The sequence below is a fragment of the Balaenoptera physalus genome (genome assembly GCF_965194825.1).
Source record: "Balaenoptera physalus genome assembly, chromosome: 11".
NCBI lineage: Eukaryota > Metazoa > Chordata > Mammalia > Artiodactyla > Balaenopteridae > Balaenoptera > Balaenoptera physalus.
Window position 1 is genome coordinate 110,621,413 of NC_138896.1, and position 18,660 is coordinate 110,640,072.

The following is an 18,660-nucleotide window of genomic DNA, read 5'->3' on the forward strand; positions in this document are numbered from 1 at the left end:
GCCTGAGGGTAAGGAGCCCTTCATATCCAGGGGGCAGCGGGCAGCAGGCTCGGGCGCCCACCCCAGCCGGCTCACCCTGCGCCCAGCGCTGCCCCGAAGACCCTCCCTGGCTGTGAGCGCACATGAGCGCTCAACACGGCCAGTGCTGTGTGCTCGGCCGCCCCCCACCCCGGGGCAGGAGGTGATGGACAGGCTGACCTCACCCCTGTGTCACCCAGCCCAGCCTCAGCTTCTTCCCTCAGCTCTCACCCCCCGCCTCTGCCCTCTAGCCGCCCGCTTGCCCTCCCAGCCTCTCCAGGCCACGCCGCGTCTTTGCTAAGGCGTGACCCCTGCAGGACCCTCCCTCCCTCCCATTACGCCCACCCGCACTCGGGGCCCGGGGCTTCTGGCCCCTCTGCAGACCAGCTCAGTGTCCGCAGACGGCCAGCCTGAACTCTCGCTGCGCGCAATGCAGAGCGCAGACGCACAACAGAGTGGGGCTTCCTCCTTCCCGAGAGGCGCCCTCTGACCTGTGGCCTGTGCGGCCTGCAGGGGCCTGGGGGGCAGGGCAGCTGCATGAGGGGCAGCCGCTGTCGCTGAGGAGGACGCAGGCTCAGACCCTCGAAAGAGAGTGTGTTAATCTAACTACAGAAAAAAGTACACGCACAGCAAAAAAACCACCAAAACCAATGTCAAAAGATAAATGGAAAAATGGGAAACATACTTACAATCCATATCACAATGGAAGGGCCAACTTCCTTAAGATGTAAAGAGCCCCGAAGTATCAATACAGAAACAAAAACCACTCCTCAGAAATACGGACAAAGAACATATCCAAAGATACTCAACCTCACTCACTCCTGATGAGAAATGCAAATCCCACTACAGTGAACACCGCTGGCGGTCCCAGTGACGGCCTCCAGGGATCCTGGCCTCTGAACCACGACCCCCAGGGTGAGCTGACCTCAGGGACTTGATGCGTCCGGTAGCCGGCAAAGACGCTGCTCCTGGGACCCATCTCGCTAGCAGACGGTCTCCTTCTCCGACCCCACACCTGGATGAAGCTGCCATGCTGGACATGCCCGAGGGGAAGGGATGAAGGCCTCAGCACGCTGACCCCTCGGCTGCAGCATCACGACACCTGAAGCCGAAACCCAGCTCTGCTGACTGCTGTCCCACAGCAGCCGTGGGGCACAGGGGCTGCTTAAGCTCCGAGCCCCGGTACAGCTCACTCCCTGGAGCAGAGGCCACAGCGCACAGTGTACGATCCACTGCCAGGTCGTGAAAGATCACAGAGGCTGAAGATACACCGTTAAGGGAGGTGGGAGCAGCCCCACGTCTATCATGGTTACGGACGCCTATGCCCTTTGACCCAGCAGCTCTACCTGCAGCAATCCGTCCCACTCCTTCACCCAGACGTGTAAAGAACGTGGCGCTGTCAGCAGTGCTGCTCTAAGTTGTTAAGGGCTGACTTGTGTGCCCCTCCCCAGTCCCCAGCATCTCAGAATGGGACTGCATTTGGAGACAGAAAGCTGGAAGTGGGGGGGCTGGCCCAGATCCAATAGGTCCTTATAGTCAGAGGAGACGCGGACACAGACAGACACAGGGATGACCACGTGAGGACACAGGGAGGAGGCGGCCGTCTACACACCAAGGAGAGAGGCCCTGCCGACGCCTGGATCTCAGACATCCAGCCTCCAGGACAGGAGAATAAATGTCTGTTGTTTAAAGCACCCCATCTGTGGTACTTTGTTACAGCAGCCCGAGCAAACTAACATAGCTGTGAAACTTAAACAAACATCAGAGGAAAAATGGTGAATAAACTCTGGTATGTCTGTCTGCCTGATGGGATACTGAACGACCATTAAAAAAAAGGAAGCTCTTGGGACTTCCCTGGTGGTCCAGTGGTAAAGAATCTGCCTTCCATTGCAGGGGACGCAGGTTCCATCCCTGGTCAGGGAACTAAGAACCCACATGCCGCGGAGCAACTAAGCCCGCATGCCACAACTACTGAGCTTGTGCCCCTCAACTAGAGAGCCCACGCCCTCTGGAGCCCGCGTGCCACAACTAGAGAAAACCCGCACGCCACAACTAGAGAGAAGCCCGTGCGCTGCAACTAAGACCCAATGCAGCCAAAAATAAATAAAATAAAAATAAATAAATAAAAAATCTTTTTTAAAAAAAGGAAGCTCTTAACATATTTACAAAGAATAACCTCTGAGATACACTGTAAAGCGAATAAAGCAAAACACAAAACAGACCCCGAATAGCCAAAGCAATCTTGAGAACGAAAAATGGAGCTGGGGGAATCAGGCTCCCTGACTTCAGACTATATTACAAAGCTTCAGTAATCAAGACAGTTTGGTACTGGCACAAAAACAGAAATATAGATCAATGGAACAGGATAGAAAGCCCAGAGATAAACCCACACACATATGGGCACCTTATTTTTGATAAAGGAGGCAAGCATATACAGTGGAGAAAAGACAGCCTCTTCAGTAAGTGGTGCTGGGAAAATTGGACAGGTACATGTAAAAGTATGAAAATAGAACACTCCCTGACACCATGCACAAAAATAAACTCAAAATGGATTAAAGACCTAAGTGTAAGGGCAGACACTATCAAACTCTTAGAGGAAAACATAGGCAGAACACTCTATGACATACATCACAGCAAGATTCTTTTTGACCCAGCTCCCAGAGAAATGGAAATAAGAACACAAATAAACAAATGGGACCTAATGAAACTTAAAAGCTTTTGCACAGCAAAGGAAACCATAAACAAGACCAAAAGACAACCATCAGAATGGGAGAAAATATTTGCAAATGAAGCAACTGACAAAGGATTAATCTCCAAGATTTACAAGCAGCTCATGCAGCTCAATAACAAAAAAACGAATAACCCAATCCAAAAATGGGCCGAAGACCTAAATAGACATTTCTCCAAAGAAGATATACAGATGGCCTACAGACACATGAAAGAATGCTCAACATCATTAATCATTAGAGAAATGCAAATCAAAACTACAATGAGATATCATCTCACACCGGTCAGAATGGCCATCATCAAAAAATCTAGAAACAATAAATGCTGGAGAGGGTGTGGAGGAAAGGGAACACTCTTGCACTGTTGGTGGGAATGTAAATTGATACAGCCACTATGGAGAACAGTATGGAGGTTCCTTAAAAAACTACAAATAGAACTACCATACGACCCAGCAATCCCACTACTGGGCATATACCCTGAGAAAACCATAGGTCAAAAAGAGTCATGTACCAAAATGTTCATTGCAGCTCTATTTACAATAGCCAGGACATGGAAGCAATCTAAATGTCCATCGACAGATGAATGGATAAAGAAGATGTGGCACATATATACAATGGAATATTACTCAGCCATAAAAAGAAATGAAATGGAGGTATTTGTAATGAGGTGGATGGAGTTAGAGTCTGTCATACAGAGTGAAGTAAGTCAGAAAGAGAAAAACAAATACAGTATGCTAACACATATATACGGAATCTAAGGGGAAAAAAAAAAAAAAAAAGAGGCCATGAAGAACCTAGTGGCAAGACGGGAATAAAGACACAGACCTACTAGAGAATGGACTTGAGGATATGGGGAGGGGGTGGGGTGAGATGTGACAGGGTAAGAGAGTGTCATGGACATATATACACCACCAAATGTAAAATAGATAACTAGTGGGAAGCAGCCGCATAGCACAGGGAGATCAGCTCGGTGCTTTGTGACCATCTAGAGGGATGGGATGGGGAGGGTGGGAGGGAGGGAGATGCAAGAGGGAAGAGAAATGGGAACATATTGTATATGTATAACTGATTCACTTTGTTATAAAGCAGAAGCTAACACACCATTGTAAGGCAATTATACTTCAATAAAGATGTTAAAAAAAAAAAAAAAAAAATAAGCAGCCTCCACCCACAGGTGGCTATTTAAATTTAATTTTTTTTAATAAATATTTTTTAGGTTACAAATAAAAAAAAAAAAAAAAAAAACAAAAAAAAAACACAAAACAGTTTGTATGTGCCACCACGTGGATAAAAGGGTGAGAAGAATGCACAGAGGCAGACGAGAAGGTGCAGGTCCTGGCTGCCCTGGAGAAGCGAGAGCCTGGGGACAGGCAGGGAGCACGTCCTGTCCCCGTGCACATGCTGACCTTTCGGGCACCTGAATGCTTTACTTTTACAGAAAAACAAATGTATTAAAAAAAAAAAAAAAAGTGCAGCCTCTGGGCTCAGGGAGTCTCATTCAACCGAGGAGGTAGAGGCCAACGCCCCGGGAAGTGATGTTGGGGGCGGCGTCCCAGGAAAGGCTCCTAGCGACCCGGGAGGGGGAAGAGGAGACTGGGGAGGGGAGGCCCAGGTGAGGCCGTGGAGCAGCAGGACCCACCCCTCGGACCACGACTTAGGCCAGCTGATCACGCTGTTCCAGCCCCTCTGCCTACATGTGGCTTCGACGTGGGACGTGCCTCCCATCTGGCCGGGGAGAGGCTGGGGAGCTAGTCCCCCGGGGAAGTTTCCTTGCACTTGAGGAGGAACCAGAACACGGCCTGCTTTTCTCCCTCTGGACACGACGTGCCTCTAGGACAAAGCTGACCTGTGGGGGCTGACCAGCAGGATTTGGGATGACGCCGGGTCCTCGGACACATCGTTGGCTGGTGGTGACACCGCTTTCCAACCCCGGAATCGCCCTATCCTGGAAACCTCGTTTTGGGAGATGACGTATTTTCTTCTTACTTAACCCACTGTAAGTCGGGTTTTCTGGTACCTGTGGCTGCAAGCATCCTGATACAGCCAGGTGAGCCCAGGATGTTCGGATGCATTTTAGGAGCTTGGGAGCTTTATCCCAGAGGCAGGAGGCAAGTGCACAGAGATTTAAAACTTGAGGAGAGCTGCATCGTGGGGCTGCTTGGCCGGGCCCCGCCCCCAGGCATGGGAAGAAAACACTAGAACAGGTATCTCTAATTCTTATCTGAGTTGCAGCTTTTGTATAAGTTCTTAAACATCAGCACAGAACTACCTGTGATGGAGTATCGACGAGAAAAAGAACGTTGGCCATGAACCCTCATGGGCGAGGCCCAAGTCCAAGGCCCCGGCACCGCGTGTCACAGACCTCCCGGGAGCCCGACCTGGGCAGTTCTCCCTTAGCTCTGGTTTAAGAGGAGAAAACCAGGAACACAGGGCGGCCTGTGCCAGTGACAAAGGTCAGACGCAAACCCAGCTGGTTCTGCTCTGGACTCTGGGCCCCAAGCCACACGGTGTTCTGTTACCTGCCGCTCCAAGTGCAACTTATAAACCAGCGTATGTGTGCAGGGGACTTATACATACTTGTGTGTAAATATACAGACATACATATATCAACCAATGTGTGTATAAATATGCACATGTACGTGACCTACACACGAGTGTCCGTATGTATCAGTGAGCACGTGTGCGTGTGCAGGGGATACATGCTCGGTGGTGTTATACTGAACACACAATGAAATAGGCTTTTTGAAAATCGCGGCACAGAGAACAGACTTCAGGGAGACAGAGTCAGGAGGGTGGTGAGGAGGGTGGCGAGGAGGCTGGAGGTCTTCAGGTGGAAGAGGGAATTCTTGGGGGAGGTCTGCGGCATGTGAACTTCTGGGACGCAGAAGCCAGGCCCCAAGGTGCTCTGGAGGCTACAGCGGTGTGACTCACCACCGGGTAAAGAAGGATATGGGGCCGCAGGGCACCAGGTCACTGGAGGAAGGAGAGGGCTGAGGGGTCTGGGGATCACAGAGACCAAACGGGGGCCTGGGGCTGAGTCACACCAGGGCAGGGACTCTGGCGTGACACATAGCCACGCTGGGGCCTGAGCAGGTCCGGGAGGAACCTGGGAGGGCAGCTGGCCGTCACCAGTGCTGTGATGCTACGAGGAACCGGACTGCATGGGCTGGAAGGGTCACTGAGGACCCCAGGTGGCAGGGGAGGGGCAGGCAGGTAGTGGAGTGAAGTGGGTGCAGACCGAGGGACGGTGGGGACCGTGGACACCGAGAGGGCAGTGACCACTAACTGTGGCTGTGAGGGAATGTGGGTCCAATGTTGGAAGAGTTGCCAGATTTTCAAGGGAAAACAGGAACTTGAATTTTTATGTGACATCTGTTGATTTTTAAGTGTTGGTCTTAAAAATTTTAAAGCACGAGCCTTACAGCTAAGTGGCAGACTGGGACTCAAACCCCGACTGGTTCCAAATCAGTGAGGGGCAGGCCTAAGTTCCCTGGGCACGGAGCGCCTGCAGCAAGAGGGGCAGAGGCTGCCGCCCCTCCCGGCTCACCATTCCAGACAGTCTGTGTTCTCAGCTCCTTGACAACCAACAGCGACGACCTGGCCACTAATGGCTTCAATTATTCTTAGGTATCACGCTCTTCCAGGGAGGACTTCTGCCGATCATGCTGATGGAGGAATGGGGCTTTTGATACTCAAAGAACAAGAAAGGGATGGTACACTGGTAGCTTTGTTGTCTGATGGGTAACTCCCAGTTCCTTACGCCATGGGGCTCTGTTAGAGTGTAAATCAAGGGGCCTACCTCCCCTCATAGGGTGACGACAAGAGAAGTCAAGCTGCCGAGCAGAGAATGTCATCCCTCAGGAAGCACTAATTGGAACAGGAGTGGACACTTGACAGCAGGGCCAATTTTTGCAGACTGATGTGGATATTGACCAAGAAGTCTCTCTCTTCTTCTTCATCTTTTTTTTTAAAGATTTTAAAAATATTTTTTAATTGAGATGGTTATGGTGATATTTGTTTCTCATTCCACATCATCTTCAGCCAAGCTCTGAGCACTTCCAATCCTCTAATTGTTGGGAGCTTAGTCAGAAGCCTCTGGAACACTGGTGGTGGAAGAGTTTGCTACAACACTTGCAGTAACTGCTGTGGCTGTCCACACACAGCAATTGCGTTTGTCAGATGGTCCACCCTTCTCACATTCACCTTGAGCTAGTAACTCTTCACCAAGCTGTATTTCTTTGAGGAAGAATTTCTGAATGGCTTCAGCATCTTTAAGGTCAGGTAACTTGGAAAGTACAGCTCTCTCCTTGGAAAGCTTCTGTTTCTTTCTTTGTTCTCGCAGCCTGTTCTTGAAGGTAGGGTCACTCTGCCTCTTGCGGTCGAAGTAAATGCAGGACCCAATGAAAAGGGCCCTGCACACGCTGGCGGCAACGGCGCTGTTCCGGCCCTCCATCTCCTCTCCAATGAGGAGTGGGGTCGGCGGCGGTGGGGCCCGCAATGAAGCCGCTGGCCTAGAACCCTCCGAGCGGACTGCGCCGCTCTGTCCCGACGCCCGCAGCGAGGGACGCGGAAAGCTTTTTTTTTTTTTTAGAGCACACTTACAAAGGATTGACTGCCAAGGGCCACCCTCCCCTCTAAGTACAGAATCTTGCCTGAAAATGAAACGGAGCTGACAGATAAAGAGCCAGTAACCTGATACCATTTAAGCACTTGGATCATGCCAGGCCTGAAATCCAGCCCCTCAGATATTTCAATTGTATGAGCTAATAACTGTCTCTTAAAGCTTAACCTGGGCTAAAGTTAGTCTCTGACATCAGTAACTAAAAGAATCTTGCCAAAATTATAGAAAAATGGTATTTGAGAAGAGAAGGTCTTGCCCCTTGTCCCCAAGCTGGACACAATGTGTACCAGGCTGACATTAGACAGTACACCACCCCCACCATCCCCATTTAGTCCCCTCTTACCTGGAAATAGTTCAAAAGGATGCCTGCCCCAGACAGTCCCAGGCCTGCAAACAGGAAGGGCACTGTCACCTGGAGGCCAATGGACAAGGTGGTCTCCCTGCTGAGCTCAGGCCCCAGGGGTTTAGGGGCCACCCTTTGGCTCTCAGGGACACTCAGCAGTCCATCTTCCGAGGCTTCAGGGAGTCTTCCTGTGCTGAGGCCGTGCAGCAGGCCCAGCTCCTCTGGTCTCCGCTGTCGGGTCTCCGTCCCATCCATCTGAGTACAGCTGAGCCCCTGGCAGCCTTAATCTGGGAGACATAAAGCAACAGGGGTTGTAGGGCAGAGTTCCTGACCCCCATGGGGCTGACGGCCTGTAGGTTTTCACGCCCGTCTGTCCAGCAGAGGCTGCATCATTCTGGCTAAGCCACAGCCCTTCCCTTGGAGCCTGCTCCACATGGCCTCCTGCAACCTGGATTTACAACAGTCTTTACTTCAATATGCACATGTTTGGGGAAAAAGTACATACAGAAGTGAACATTAAATATATATGAACTGCAGTCAGCAAAACTGGAGGTATTAGGACTTCTGAAAATTCTTTCCTCCATAAAAGCAACAAGAGAACTGACAAAAACTGTCAGAATCTTCTTTTTCAGAACTATGGATATTAATCAAAGGCTTGCAGCAACACATTTCTTCAGGAAAAAATGCTGAATCTCAGCACAAACAGCCACAGAGTGATGCCCACGATGTCTGTCATGTTTTAACTTGCCTTAGTCCCATCCGCTGCTCTCCAGCTCTGCAGCAGCCTTAAAAACCAACTGCCTGGAAAGATCAGAATGGGCCAGAGCTTTTTCAAAGCCTCGTTCCCAAAGAACTGTCACTATTGGACATCAGGTAGCTCACTAGAAGATGCCAGCTGCAGACTCTCTGTATTTCACCTGACTTGTGGTTCACTTCGTATAAAAAGACTTTTCCCTTTTTGGCTGCCTGAGGCAGTAGATAATAGTTGGGGTTAACAACACACTAGCCAAAAAGCCTAAAAGGAAAAGCTGGGGAATGAGATGCCTACGTGGGTTTTGAAAAGGTCCCACACAATCCCAGGACACTAGAAGGCCACTGGCATTGGGCTGTGCACATGCTCAGGAAATACCCGAGGAGACCCAAGCTCTCACCTCTGGCTGATCTAGAGGCTCAGTACAAGCAGGAAGTGAAGGCAAAGGTAGGGCTACCAACTACCCAAGTGAGGGTTGAAGGGATGCCCCGACATGCACACAGGGCCCCTTTGGCAAGGACTGAGAGACCCATCGGCACCAGGCATGGCATTCAAGGAAATCTCCGCCAATCACCAAGCAGAGGCTTCAGTGCCACATACAACAGAGAAAACAGACTAAAGAATTAGTTCTGACAAGTCATGAAACAAACAACATCTACAATAAGCAGCAATAACAAGCAACCCTGAGAAGAAGAGGGGAGAATCTGATTTCCAGAGGTGCCACATTATTTTATTTTAAATGTCCAGACTAACTAGACAAAAGCTTTAAATCAGCTATTTAAAATATGTTCAAAGAACTTAAGGAACCATATCTAAAGAAAGAAAGCATGACCCATCGTGTATAGGCATCCTCAGTAAGATTAACAGCTCTTTCTCATCAGACATCGTGGAGCCAGAAGAAATCAAGAAGCCATAACACGTTCAAAGTGCTTGAAGAGTTCTATGGGCAGCAAAACTATCCTTCAAAAATGAAGGTGAAATTGATTCCCTGATAAAACGAAAAGAGGGAATTTGTCACTCGCACATCTGCCCTAGGGGAAATACCAAAGGGAGACTTTGAAGCTGAAATGAAAGGACCCAGACAGCTGTTTGTCCACATGAAGAAGTAAAGAGCATTAGCAAGGGTAACTAACAGGCATATTTTAAAAAACAGTGTAAGCGTTATTTTTTTGTTAGTAACGCTTTTCTTGTATCTGATTTAAAGACAACTGCAAAATGCAGTAGTTATAAATCAGTGTTGATGGGCACACAGTGTAGAAGGATGCAACTTGTATGACAGTAAGGCCACAAAAGGGTGAGCACAGAGCTATATATGAACAAAAGTTTTATATACTAGTAAATTAAGTTGCTATTAATTTGAGTTAGAAGGTTATAAGCTAAAGTGCTACTTGTAACCCTCAGAGCAACCACTAAAAAAATAACTATATATATATAATATATATATATCTTATAAATATCTCATATATATAAATACAATGATAAAGGTTAGGGCACACTAGAAAATACATGAGATCTAGTACAAAAGAAGGCAGTAACGGAGGATAAAGGAACAGAAAGAACCATAAGACATAGAACACAAAGCACTGCAACCCAGCAACAGCAAAATACATATTATTATCAAGTACACATGGAACATTCTCCAGAATGGACCACACATCGGGGAGAAAACAAGTCTCAAATTTAAAAGGACTGAAACCATACAAAGTATGTTCTCCAGTCACAATGGAATGAAATTAGAAAAAATAACAGAAGAAAATTTGGGAAATTACAAATATGTGCAAATTAAAAAACATGCTCAAATAACTGATGGGTCAAAGAAGAACACACAAAAGAAATCAGAAAATTATTTGAGAGAAATAAAAATACAACATACCAAAACTTATGGAATGCTGGGAAGACAGTGTTTAGAGGGAAATTTATATCTTTAAGTACCAATGTTAAAAAAGAAGAGCTCAAATAAATGATCTTTCACCTTAAGAAAAATCATGAAAAAGAGCAGAATCACCACCACCCCTCTGAAAAAATACAGAGTGGGAAGTAATAAAGATTAGAGTGGTAATAAGTGGAACAAAGAATAGAAAAACAATAGGGAAAACCAACAAATACAAAGGCTGGGTCTTTGGAAAGACTGAAAAAATTGACAAACCTTTAGCTGACCAAGAAAAAAAGAGAAAAGACTGAAATACTTAAGTGGGAACATTACTTCCAAAATTATAAATTTTAAAATAATTATGAGGGAATACTATGAACAACTGTATGCCAACAAATTAGAAAACCTAGATGAAATGGACAAATTCCTAGTAACATACAAACTAACTCAAGAAAAAAAATTTTTTTTAAACTAAAAGACCTATAACAAGAGACTGAATTAGTAATAAAAATATTCTCATAAAGAAAAGTCCAAGGTAAGACGACTTCAGTAGTGAATATAAAGCATGCAGGTTGGAAAGGAAGAAGTAAAACTACCTCCATTTAGAAATGGCATGATCTTGTACATAGAAAATCCTAAGGAATACATACACATACACACACACACACACAACTATTACAGCTAATCAACAAGTACAGCAAGGTTGTAGGATACAAAATTGATACAAAAAAGTTAAGTTTTATTTCTATACACTAGCAATGAACAATCCAAAAATTAAGAAAACAGTTGTGCCTGCAATAGTATCAACAAGCATAAAATACTTAAGAACACATTTCACAAAAGAAGTTTAAAACTTTTACCTTGAAAACTGAAAAACACTGTTGAAAGAAAGTTTTACAAACCTAACAAATGGAAAGATATTCCATATTCATGTGTTGGAAGAGTGAACACTGTTAAGATGGCAGCACTTCAAATTGATCTACAGATTCAGTGCAATCCCTGTCCAAATTCCAGTGGCCTACTTTGGAGAAAATGACATGATGATCCTGAAATTCATATGGAAATGCAAGGGACCCAGAATCCTAAACAAACTTGGAAGAAAGAACAAAGTTGGAGAACACGCACTTCAGGATTTCAAAACTTAACTATGAAGCTAGAGTAATCAAGACCATGTAGTACTGGGGTAAGACTAGAAATACAAATCAATGAAACAGAACTGGGAGTCCGTAGATAAACCCGTGCATCTACAGTCAACTGATTTTCAACAAGGTTGCCCACACTATTCAAGGTGGAAAGAACAGTCTTTTCAACAAATGGTGCTGAGACGACAGGACATCCACAGGCACAGGAACGAATTTGGTTCCTTACCTCAAATCACATACAAAACCTAACTCAGAATGGGTCAGAGACCTAACCTAAGAGCTAAAACTATAAAACACATAGAAGAAAACATAGGCGAAACACAGTGACCTTGGATTAGGCTTCAGTTTCTTAGATGTGACATCTAAAGTACAAGCAACCAAAGAAAAATTAGGTAAAATTGACTTCATCAAAATTTCAAAGTTTTATATTTCAGAGAACACTATCAAGAAAGTAAAAAGACAACCCACAAAATGAGAGAGGATATTTGCCAATCATATATCTGATTAGGATCTAGTTTCCAGAATATAAAAAGAACACTTACAACTCAACAATAAACCCAATTTTAACATTGGCAAGGGAGTTGAATGGACATTTCTCCACAGAAGATACACAATGGCCAATAAGCAAGCACATTAAAAGATGCTCAACATTCATTGTTTGGAAAATGCAAATCAAAACCACATTAAGATACCACTTAGCATAATGTTTTCAAGGTTCTTCCATGTTGTTGCACGAATCAGTACTGCACTCCTTTTTACAGCTGAGTAACATTCCATCGTGTGGCTGGACCACATATTCTTTATCCTCTCCTCAGGTGATGGACATCTGGGCTGTTTCCACTTTGGGCTGTTAGGAATAATGCTGCTCTGAACATTCTTATGCAAGTCTCTGTGGACGTGGGTTTTCTGTTCTACTGAACTGTACATTTTAAAGGGTGAATTTTTGGTATGTGATTTATACTTCAAAAGAAAGTATGAATCATTTGTGGAATAAGGTCAAGAAGCAGAACACTCCCAGCCTCTGCAGACTCTCTGAAATACCTACTCCCCGCCAGAGTAGTGCTAACTCCAGACACGATCACACCTCAGCTTGTTCTATTTCTCCTTCACTTTTACCAACTATGACTACAGAGCTAAACAACAGATGGTCCTCTCCCTTTACTCTTTTTTTGGGGGGGGGGGGCGGGGGCTGCGCCACACATGACTTGCGGGATCTTAGTTCCCCGACCAGGGATTGATCCCACGCCCTCGGCAGTGAAAGTGCAGAGTCCTAACCACTGGACTGCCAGGGAATTCCTGACAGTCATCTCCCTTATCCACGACTTCAGTTACCTGAGGTCAACCATGGTCCAAAAGTAATGGAAAATTCCAGAAATAAGTTCTAAATTGCGTGCTGTTCTAAGCAGTGTGACAAAAGCTCGCACTGTTCAGCTTTGTTCTGCTGGGAACGTGAATCATCCCTTTGTCTGGCATATTCACCTGTTGGTCACTCACTTAGCCTTGTAGGTTACCAGATCCACTGCTGTGGTATCGCAGCGCTTGTGTTCAAGTCACCCTTATTTTACTTAATAACGGCCCCAAGGCACAAGCGTAGTTATGCTGTGCCTAATTTATAAATTACACTTCATCACAGGTATGTATGTACAGGAAGAAGCAGAGTATATGCAGGGTTCAGCACAACCGTGGTTTCAGGCATCCACAGGGGGTCTTGGGACGTATCCCCCATGGGTAAGCAGGGGATCCCATAGTAGTGTTTTGCTCACTTTGCAATTTAGATCAATAAGATCACACTCCAGGGCTTCCCTGGTGGCACAGTGGTTGAGAATCTGCCTGCCAATGCAGGGGACACGGGTTCGAGCCCTGGTCTGGGAAGATCCCACATGCCACGGAGCAACTAGGCCCGTGAGCCACAATTACTGAGCCTGCGCGTCTGGAGCCTGTGCTCTGCAACAAGAGAGGCTGCGATAATGAGAGGCCCGTGCACCGCGATGAAGAGTGGCCCCCACTTGCCGCAACTACAGAAAGCCCTCGCACAGAAAACGAAGACCCAACACAGCCATAAAAAAAAAAAAAAAAAAAAAAAAAAGATCACACTCCATTTACTCTTTTCATGTCTTGTTCTTTCACTGGACATTACATTTCTGAGATGCAGCCACGTTGCTGAATCTGTTTCATTTTATTGTTGTATAGAAAGCAACCGCGTGAATATACCACAATCCATTCACCTGTTCTACGCTTGAGGGACCATCCAACTTACTTTCCTTTCCAAAATAAAAACTTGATTGCTTTTATTACACAAGTAATGTGTTCATGAGAAATAAGATTTACACAATACAAAAAGGTATAAGTTTAAGTCCTCAACAATGTTCCTGCTCCAAGATCACTAATGCTAAGTCTAGGGTATATCCTTCCAATGCACACATACACATGTATATACACAGTGTACACATACACATATCCTTTGAATGTACACACACACACATACACAGTGTACACATACACATATCCTTCCAATGTACACACAGTGTACACATACACATATCCTTCCAATGTACACAGTGTACACATACACATATACACCATGTACACACATATATATATACACCATGTACACATACATATATATACACAATGTACACATACGCATATCCTTCCAGTGTATACATACACATATATATACACAATGTACACATATACATATATATACACAATGTACACATAAACACACACTCTCACATTCACACTCACTCTCTTTCTCACACTGTATTTTTTTTTAAATCAATGTTCTAGATCCTGGATGTTTTTTAATATAAAATGTATACACCTTTCCACCCCTCTCTTCAGTAGATATGTCTTTATGTCTTCTCTTGTCATCCCCAATAGCTGACCCCAGACAGTTTCAGGCGAGGAATGAGGTGGGGGGCTTACTGCACCCAGCTGCTGGTAAACTTTTTTCCCAGAGGATTTATAGCTTCAGGAAGAGCAGAGGCAAGAACCCAGCAGGGGCACGTGGCTACTTGTCATGCAGCCCCTCCCCAGGGGCAGGGGCACACTGTGGGCAGCAGAGGAGGTGCTGGGCAGAAAAGGGGTGCCCAGGGCACAATGAATGGAGGCACAGGGGAGCCCCTCGTCTCCAGCCTGCAGAACTGGGGCCGGGACAGGCTTTGCTTGGCTCAAAGAGGCAGCAAACCACTTAACAAGGCTGGGAGTTACTTATTCCCACCTGCCCTTCACTTCCTGCCAACCAGCCCAGGGACACCCGCTGGCCCGCCCACCTGCAGGGGCTGCCCTCACTGGGGGCCCAAGCCCTGGTCCTTCATAAGGGCTGGAACCCACTTCCCCCCACACCGTGGCCTTCTGGCCCTCGACCCTCTAAGCCCAACACCTTCCTTTAAATTCCTGCCACACTCTTGGCGATGCTGGTAATCTGAGCCAGGATGCCAGGTCAGGCCATGGGGCAGAGGCAGTAGCGGAGGGGGAGGAGGGGTCCAGACCTGCCCCACCGAGCACCGCCCGTGCTCCAAACCCACCAGCGGGACCTCGGGTCCCCACTCTGCATTCTACGTGGAACCCACAGGAGGGAGGACGCTGAGCAGAACAGGGCTGTGGGCCCAGGGCCTCAGGGCCGTACCCCTCATCTCTTCAAAACTAACCACTCCACGCCCATGACACGTGGGGCGATGCTCTACTTCCTTAATCTTCACCAGACCCCAGGACGGCCCGACCATTACTGCCCCGCTGACCCCCACCAGGGCGGAGAGGGCCAGAGAGGCAGCCCCCTGCCCCAGGCCCACCTCAGCTGCTCAAGGACGCCCACCTGCAAGGTCTCCTCACCTCGGTTTCTCCAGTCAACCTCTGCAGGGTCGTCTGCTGGGAAAGGAACCTGCTCCAGGACTTGCCTCAAAAACAAGCTCCCCTGACCTCAAGTTACCCCCCAGCTCTCAGTCCACTTCTCCCCCACCCTTCAGGACACAACCACAGAGACCCGTCCCTCTGCGCTCAGCAGCCATCGGCCCCTCCCTGCGTGCCGCCCGAGCCAGGCCAGCGGTGAGCAGCCAGGCTCCAGCAGGACCGCCAAGCCCAGCACCCACTCCACCCAGCCCCACCCACCCCCGCCTCACCCCCCACCCCCGCCTCACTCCCCAACAGGAACCTCACCCCCACACACACGCGCGCCTCACCCCCCCACGCCTCACCCCCCACGCGCGCCTCAACCCCCTCCCCCGCCTCAACCCTCACGCGCGCATCACCCCCCCACGCGCGCATCACCCCCCCACCCCCGCCTCACCCCCCCACGCGCGCCTCACCCCCCCACGCGCGCCACACCCCCCACGCGCGCCACACCCCCGACACGCCTCACCCCCCCACAGGCGCAGCTCACCCCCCACCCCCGCCACACCCCCACACACCCGCCTCACCCCCACACGCGCCTCACCCCCACACACCCGCCTCACCCCCACACGCGCCTCACCCTCCACGCGCGCCTCACCCCCCACACGCCTCACCCCCCACGCGCGCCTCACCCTCCACCCCCGCCTCACCCCCCACGCGCCTCACCCTCCACCCCCGCCTCACCCCCCCACACGCGCCTCACCCCCCCACAGCTCCTCCCCTCCTATACGTGTGTCCTTGGAAAAGTTAAATTTCTGTGCCTCCTTAGGGTCGTGAAGACACAGGGGAGTAATGCATCTGCATCACAGGACACGGGGCCTGTCCCCACCCCCAGCACAAACCCTCAGAGGCTCTGCCGTTTTAAGTCAGCGGTTTTAACTACACCGCAGCAGAATCACCTGGAAGGGCCGTTAAAGGCAGGCAGTGCCGGACCCACCTGGGTGCTTTCCCATCACTGGTGGGGGTGGGGAGCGGGCCAGGCGGCGCCGACGCCGGGTGTTGCGGGCGCGGGCCCCAGAGCTACCCAGCGACAGGCCCCCACGCTCCGGGCCGAGGGGTGTCCCGTCCCGCTCTCCAGACCCCGGCCGCGCGGACCGCCCCCTGCTCCCCCAGTCCTGCCTCCTCTTCCGAGTACGTTCTGCTCCACCCCGCTCCGGGCCCTCGGAGCCCCGGGCCGCCCCCTCCGCGCACCCGGCCCCAGGCCCTCGGAGCCCCGGGCCGCCCCCTCCGCCCACCTGGCCCCGGGTCTTCGGAGCCCCGGGCCGCCCCCTCCGCGCAACCCACCCCGGGCCCATGGGGCGCAGAGCCGCACTCACCGGATACCCCCGGGCGGCGGCGGGAAGCGACGCGGCTGGAGGAGCAGCGAGGCCGCAAGGGCCACGGAGGAGGCTGGACGGCGGCCTTCTCCCAAAGCCCGCCCTAAAACCCGTAGTCCCCGCCCCGCCCCCGGGCTCGGAGTCCCCGCCCCCTAAAACCGGAATCCCCGCCCCCGGGCCCGGAGTTCCCGCCCCCAAACCCGGCGTCCGCGCTCCCCGGGCCCCTCCGCGCGACCCCGCGGACCGGGACTCTGGGCCAGGGCTCGGGGGCGGGACAGGCCCTGGGGCGGAGCTGGGGGGACCGGCGGGGGAAGGGCCGGTTGGGTCGCGCAGATCGCCTCCCCCCTTCCCCGGGCTGCAGGGCGGGCTCCCCCGGATTCTTGCGACAAGACCCGCCCTGGGACGGTTCTCTGCCTTGGCGGCTACAGGGCCGCGGGTAGGCCCGGAGGAGGGGCGTGAGGGCCCGTCTTCCCCCGTCGGTGTCGTCCCGGAAACGCTCGGGCGGCCCGGGGCAGTGAAATGGCCCCACGCCCCTCATGCCGGCTGCGGGCATGCGCTGCATCGTGCTTTTTTTTTTTTTCATCTAAATGCCGGGCCCCGCACACACCTTTTTTTTCTCCTGCAGTAATTTTAAAGCATCCAGCAGACATATTTCACCTGTAAATACTTGAGTCTTTATCTAATCGATAAGGCCTGTTTTCTGAAACATTTCCATAATACCAGCATCACACCTGACAAAGTTAATAATACCCAGCGGTTCAGCTTTCCCCGATGGACTCAAAGCTGTCTTTTGACCGTTGGCCTGCTCTAGCCAAGGTGGGAGGAGGGATGAGATTTTGCAGGGGGTCTCAGGCAAAGCTCACCTGCAGGGTTTGCTGGGACCCTGCTCAGGGTCACAGCCAGAATGTGGTCCCACGGAGAGAAGTCCCAGGCAGGGGAGGGACCATCAAGTGCAGATGAAGGCCAGATATTTAGCAAGACTCAGTAAATACTGCACTATATTATTTAAACAAAAGACAACTTTGCATGTGAAACAGAGTTCTCCAGAGTCACAGACACACGTGCACTCTGTTTTTCAGGAGCATGTGGCCTTCTTGACCCATGTCTGGTTTTGGAACTCCCCAGGCACCTGGACTTCAGAGGGCCAGCCATCCTTTGGCCCCTCCTGCCCTCCCCATGGAACAGGGGTCATGTCACCTGTAGCCAGGAGTCCTGCTCTCAACTTCTAGACCTGCTCCAGCTACCTGGGACCCAGGAATTCCCACTGGCTCCAAGCCCCTTCTGCTGATGTGCCCAGATCAGCAATCCAAAGAAGAAACGGGTCCAGGAACACGGGCTATCCCTTCTCACAGGGCCACTGGGAAGTCCAGTGGCCTCCCAAGTTGCTATGGAGGTACATTTGTCAAGGCCAGAAATTAGAATGACCCCCCTTTTACAACTTGTTTGTTTTATTTGCAATTCCTATGAATGCAAATATGGCTGTGGGCCCCCATTTGTATTCTTGCCCTGGGTTCTGTAAATTTTGTGGCTGTCTTGGTTCAGTATAATTATGGGCACAAGAAACATTTCATTTTATTCTTAACTTTACTACAAGAAAAATAAACCAGCCAAAGCATAATGATAAATGGCAACTTACAGTTGACCTCCGTAGTAGAGAAAGCACGAGAGAATGTAGCCCTCTTGCAAAGGGGCAGCCGCAGCCAAGCTCCAAAGGACGGCTGCCGTGCCAGGATGCGGGGCCCGTTCTCTGGGGCCTCGGCAGGTGGCAGGCAGCGTGCACCAGTCCTGCAAGCTGGCTCGTGCCCAGTTTGCCCCTTCGCTTCCCCTCTCACTGGTGTTTACAGGTGCCCAGAGCGCTGGGTGTCCAGAGCCCTGGCCAGATTCCAAGCAGTGAGTAGCTTTTGTGAAGAGCTGCTCTGCCCAAACTGTAGTTTTTGGATGGAAATGTAAGATACGCAGACACAAAAGACGTTTGCAAATGG

General features: G+C 49.8%; 1 protein-coding gene and 1 pseudogene across 6 annotated transcripts in view; both read right to left on the reverse strand.

The window, feature by feature from the left end:
* SLC41A3 (solute carrier family 41 member 3) overlaps positions 1-16,826 on the reverse strand; it is a 67,525-nt gene extending 50,699 nt beyond the window's left edge. For 4 of the 5 annotated variants that reach the window (XR_014251042.1, XR_014251043.1, XM_082413994.1 and 1 more), the window contains exons 1-2: positions 16,679-16,826; positions 7,709-7,995 (exon numbers count right to left, since the gene is read on the reverse strand). Coding sequence is in view for 3 of the 5 variants with exons in the window: in XM_082413994.1 (XP_082270120.1) it covers positions 7,709-7,963 (255 nt within the window). In the remaining 2 variants the exon portion in view is untranslated. Of the gene's footprint in view, positions 1-7,708; positions 7,996-16,299; positions 16,441-16,678 lie in introns of those variants that run through there. The other variant, XM_082413995.1, reaches the window with a different exon arrangement.
* Positions 4,020-7,689, reverse strand: LOC309638270 (mitochondrial import receptor subunit TOM20 homolog pseudogene; annotated as a pseudogene). Its single transcript has one exon. The product of its transcript is annotated as a mitochondrial import receptor subunit TOM20 homolog pseudogene (transcript).
* Positions 16,827-18,660: the final 1,834 nt, after the last annotated feature.